The sequence below is a fragment of the Aegilops tauschii genome, chromosome 1 (genome assembly GCF_002575655.3).
Source record: "Aegilops tauschii subsp. strangulata cultivar AL8/78 chromosome 1, Aet v6.0, whole genome shotgun sequence".
Lineage (NCBI taxonomy): Eukaryota > Viridiplantae > Streptophyta > Magnoliopsida > Poales > Poaceae > Aegilops > Aegilops tauschii.
In genome coordinates, this window is record NC_053035.3 from 2,025,177 (window position 1) to 2,030,657 (window position 5,481).

The following is a 5,481-nucleotide window of genomic DNA, read 5'->3' on the forward strand; positions in this document are numbered from 1 at the left end:
ATGTTTCTCGATTATGGAAGTGACAAAAGGCTCGTCGTAAAAGGTTACATCGATGCAAGTTTTGACACTAATCTAGATGACTCTAAGTCTCGGTCTAGATACATATTGAAAGTGGGAGCAATTAGTTAGAGTAGCTCCATGCAGAGCATTGTAGACATGGAAATTTGCAAAATACTTACGGATCTGAATGTGACAGACCCATTGACTAAAATTATCTCACAAGCAAAACATGATCACACCTTAGTACTCTTTGGGTGTTAATCACATAGCGATGTGAACTAGATTACTGACTCTAGTAAACCCTTTGGGTGATGGTCACATGACGATGTGAACCATGGGTGTTAATCACATGGTGATGTGAACTATTCATGTTAAATCACATGGCGATGTGAACTAGATTATTGACTCTAGTGCAAGTGGGAGACTGAAGGAAATATTCCCTAGAGGCAATAATAAAGTTATTATTTATTTCCTTATATCATGATAAATGTTTATTATTCATGCTAGAATTGTATTAACCGGAAACATAATACATGTGTGAATACATAGACAAACAGAGTGTCACTAGTATGCCTCTACTTGACTAGCTCGTTAATCAAAGATGGTTATGTTTCCTAGCCATAGACATAAGTTGTCATTTGATTAACGAGATCACCTCATTAGGAGAATGACGTGATTGACTTGACCCATTCCGTTAGCTTAGCACCCGATCGTTTAGTATGTTGCTATTGCTTTCTTCATGACTTATACATGTTCCTCTGACTATGAGATTATGCAACTCCCGTTTACCGGAGGAACACTTTGTGTGCTACCAAACGTCACAACGTAAATGGGTGATTATAAAGGTGCTCTACAGGTGTCTCCAAAGGTACTTGTTGGGTTGGCGTATTTCAAGATTAGGATTTGTCACTCCGATTGTCGGAGAGGTATCTCTGGGCCCACTCGGTAATGCACATCACTATAAGCCTTGCAAGCATTGTAACTAATAAGTTAGTTGCGGGATGATGTGTTACGGAACGAGTAAAGAGACTTGCCGGTAACGAGATTGAACTAGGTATCGAGATACCGACGATCGAATCTCGGGCAAGTAACATACTGATGACAAAGGGAACAACGTATGTTGTTATGCGGTCTGACCGATAAAGATCTTCGTAGAATATGTGGGAGCCAATATGGGCATCTAGGTCCCACTGTTGGTTATTGACCGGAGACGTGTCTCGGTCATGTCTACATAGTTCTCGAACCCGTAGGGTCCGCACGCTTAAAGTTACGATGACAGTTTTATTATGAGTTTATGTATGTTGATGTACCGAAGGAGTTCGGAGTCCCGGATGAGATCGGGGACATGACGAGGAGTCTCTAAATGGTCGAGACGTAAAGATCGATATATTGGACGACTATATTCGGACTTCGGAAAGGTTCCGAGTGATTCGGGTATTTTTCGGAGTACCCGAGAGTTACGGGAATACGTATTGGGCCTTATTGGGCCATACAGGAAAGAAGAAAAAGGGCCTCAAGGGTGGCCGCACCCCTCCCCTTGGTCTGGTCCGAATTGGACTAGAGAAGGGGGGCGCCCCCTTCCTTCCTTCTCTTTTTCCCTTCCTCTTTTCCTATTCCATATGGGAGGTGGAATCCTACTAGGACTAGGGAGTCCTAGTAGGACTCCACACTTGGTGCGCCCCCTCCTAGGGCCGGCCTCCTCCTCCCTTGCTCCTTTATATACGGGGGCAGGGGGGCACCCCAGAGACACAACAATTGATCCTTGAGATCTTTTAGCCGTGTGCGGTGCCCCCCTCCACCAAATTACATCTCGATAATATCATTGCGGAGCTTAGGCGAAGCCCTGCGTCGGTAGAACATCATCATCGTCACCACGCCGTCGTGCTGACGAAACTCTCCCTCAACACTCGGCTGGATCGGAGTTCGAGGGACGTCATCGAGCTGAACGTGTGTAGAACTCGGAGGTGCCGTGCGTTCGGTACTTGATCGGTCGGATCGTGAAGACGTACGACTACATCAACCGTGTTGTGATAACGCTTCCGCTGTCGGTCTACGAGGGTACGTGGACAACACTCTCCCCTCTCGTTGCTATGCATCACCATGATCTGGCGTGTGCGTAGGAATTTTTTTGAAATTACTACGTTCCCCAACATTGTAGACTTCATATTTCACATTTCTCTCAACCTCTTCAACATGCAAATTCAGCACAAACTTTATCTTTCTTTTGGAATCTGTAAAATATCTTTCTGTTGTACATTTTTGCAGCTTGTATCTCAAGCTCACTTCTTGCCCAGAATGTCGGCGAAGTTGTTCTTGTGATAGAGTCTTGCTCCCTCTCCTTATCTTGTATGGTTTCTGAAATCTTCTGGTACTCTTGGAGGAAGCTGATCACATTGTGAGTTGACGTGATCTTGTCCTTGAAAATGGCGTTGGTGCCTTCACTACGCGCAGTAGAGTGAATGAAGGGGAAGAAGTCCGTCTTGAAATACACAGGGACAAACCTTTTCCTTTTCTTCCACATGATTTGGAAATACTTCACATGCCCAATGTTGTATCTCTGGATCATCTCTGTCCACAATTGCTCAAACTCAGCCACCGTCAGAGAGTTGTGAATGATGTCACTGAAATCATCATGCAGTGTTTTATTTGCTGCAAAAGTCCTAGTACATTTTTCCTCAGCCTTCTTTTTAATATGAAACAAACAACGCCTGTGGAAGATATGCGGGAAAACTAAAGGGATAGCTGTCTTCATCCCAGCATCCTCGTCTGTTATGATTGTGGACGGAGATTTCCCACCCATGCAATGCAAGAATGTCTCAAACAACCATTGAAAGGTGTCAGCTGTTTCATTCTCTATGATAGAGCAAGCAAAGAAACAGTTCTGGCCATGTCCTGTGACACCAACAAAGGGAGCAAATGGGAGGTTGTATCTATTTGTCTTGAATGTTGTGTCGAAGCTGAGGCAGTCTCCGTACAGCTCGTACATTTTCCTAGAATACCCGTCAGCCCAGAAAATGCACAAAACTTTACTTGCGTCATCAGAGACTTTAGTTGTTTTGAACGCATAGTAAAATTGTGGATCTTCAGCTTGTCTCTTCCTGAAATATGTTAGCACCTGCATCATGTCATTTTGATTGCTCTCTTTGCCAATGGCTGTTCTAACATTGCTTACATACTTTTTGGTGTAAGGAGTGTTCCCGCCTCTCAAGTAACTTAGGATTGCTATTATTTGTCTTGTTGGTAGCTTCACAGCATTGAAAGTTCGGATTAGGAGTTTCTCCTCCTCTGTCATGTAGTTATGAGAACGAAGGTATTTCACTTCTGTGTGAGGACTCAAATCATGGTTGTGCTGTAGGTTTATGGTTGTTATCACCCACTTCTCATCCTTCTTGGTGACAATGAGCTGAGCTTTACACCCTGTTATTGCAATGGTGTTTGCTTTTTTCTTCCTTGCGTTGCGATAGGGCTCTTGTCCTGTTTTCTGTTGCCTTGTGTCACGTCGTTTCTTCTTCCTATTCTCTTGTTCTTCTTCATCAATTACTCTTCCTGACCGATTGCACTTGAAAGTTACCCGAGTTGCTGCACTGCCTCCTTGTTTCTTGCCACAATATCGAGATGCTTTGATCGCAGAAAAACCAGCAATTGAGGCATACTCATTGTAAAAGTTGTAAGCTGCATCATCCGTATCAAAGACCATGTCCACATGGGGTACGTGATGGCTGCGCACTTCTTGGCTAGCACTCTGAGCAGCTTCTATACTGTCATTTTCAAGCAATATCAGTATATCTTCCTGTGTTAATTTTTGAACTTCGCCAGCTGCACCACTGTTTTCTTGTTCTCCAGCAGTTGTAACAGTAATCTCAGAGGCTTTTTGCAACAACGCTAGAGAAAGATCATCCTCGGAATCAGAATCATTGTCAGAAGCAATCTCATTTGACACCATAGAGCCGTTTTTGTTTCCTCCTGCTTCTGTCTGCATTTCATTGTCCCAGTTCAAATCATTCAAGCTTTCTAAAAAACGGTTGTCAACAAAAGGTTCAAGCTCTATATCATGCTGGTCATCGACTCCAGATATATGCTGAGCTCCACCCCCAGTGTGTGCTTGTAATAGATCTTCTGAAGATCTACTGTATCGCCCAGTTATCATGTACATATCGTTCTGTAGAGAGAGTTTTTTTTATAGTTATACACAGCAGTCAAACAATTTTTATTCAGGGGACATAGACACAAGTTTAAGCAGGAAAAAACATACCTTAGTACGAACAAGGCGATCTTCTTGCGATTGTGAGGATGCATATCTAGCACCCTGAAAATTAGAACAGCTCTAGTTAGTTCTGTTTGTTTGATGTTTTTTTCTTTTTGGGTTTATTTTTGTAAGTTAATACAGTTTTTATCTATGACAAGCAAACAGGAGTATGTTAGTAGAGAACCTCTTCTTCAGCAGCAAGTAGGAGTTGCATGTATGACATGGGGGCTTCATAAGCGACTTTGTTTGCCTGCATCATTATTTTTGCCAATTTCTTTGTAAAACAATCGTAGTGGAATTTTACTTTTGTTCTTCCATTTTATCTAAACTGTAAACACTTACAGGGGGTTGCAGCGCAGTAGACACTTGGTTGGAGTCACCCACTGAAGTATGTGGACCCAGGTTCACAGGCAAGTTTACCTGCACAAAGAAGTTTTAACATTCACAGAAATGTCTACTGACAATTTTCAAAAGCAAGTGTTTTTTTTGAAAGAGCCCAGAAATACCTGTGTATTGCCTTGACTATTGAAGATACCATACATAGCTGCACTCACTGGAATGTTCAGGGCATTCCCTTGTGTTCTGTTCATAGAAGCATGAGGAAGCATCTGATTTTGCATCCAGGGGTGTGTATGATGCAGCCCTTGGTTCCAAGCACCAGAAGCCAGCGACTGTTGCTGCTGGCTATCTTGCCCCCCCTGTGTTTCTATGTTTTCAACAAAATAGTAGAAAAGATCAGACATCAAATTTCTGTAAGCAAATAACCAGAATAGTACAAGCAAGATTCAGATGTTCATTAAAATTTCATTTGCTTTTTTTGTAGGCACGAACCTGACAACCAAACAGGGAAGCTCCATAAGCATCAAGAACAGCTGCAATCAATGTCAAGAGTTTCTTTGTCAGGTATATGAAGGATGCAGCACCTAGGAAGAAAGCTCCTTGTTTTTTTACGAATTTGCAGCTATGGGGGTTGTTATGTATTCACTTTTTGTTTTTTCCCTTTTTTCTGTTTTTCACAATAGAATTCTGAAGAATAAAAGGGAAAGATAATACAAGAACAGAGACAAGAATCCGAGATCTGGAGAGGGGAGAGGCGTGCATACCCTGGTGAGTGCTTTGTGCCCTCTGATCTCTTCCTGCATCCATGTTTTTGCGTGCTGCGATGAGGGTTTGTGATTTTTGTGGATGGGGGCTGGCGGCTGGGGCTGGAGGAGGAAGGAGGAGAAGTGGGTGGG

At 42.9% G+C, this 5,481-nt stretch overlaps 1 protein-coding gene across 1 annotated transcript; it reads right to left on the reverse strand.

The window, feature by feature from the left end:
* Positions 1-2,188: 2,188 nt before the first annotated feature.
* LOC120966660 (protein FAR1-RELATED SEQUENCE 5-like) lies at positions 2,189-5,027 on the reverse strand. The gene is made up of 5 exons (XM_045230210.2): positions 4,753-5,027; positions 4,589-4,666; positions 4,431-4,496; positions 4,253-4,306; positions 2,189-4,159 (listed from the first exon to the last, which is right to left on the reverse strand). Exons 1-5 carry the CDS (start codon positions 4,987-4,989, stop codon positions 2,189-2,191), a joined length of 2,406 nt encoding a protein of 801 aa, XP_045086145.1. The 5' UTR covers positions 4,990-5,027.
* Between the last annotated feature and the right edge of the window lie 454 nt (positions 5,028-5,481).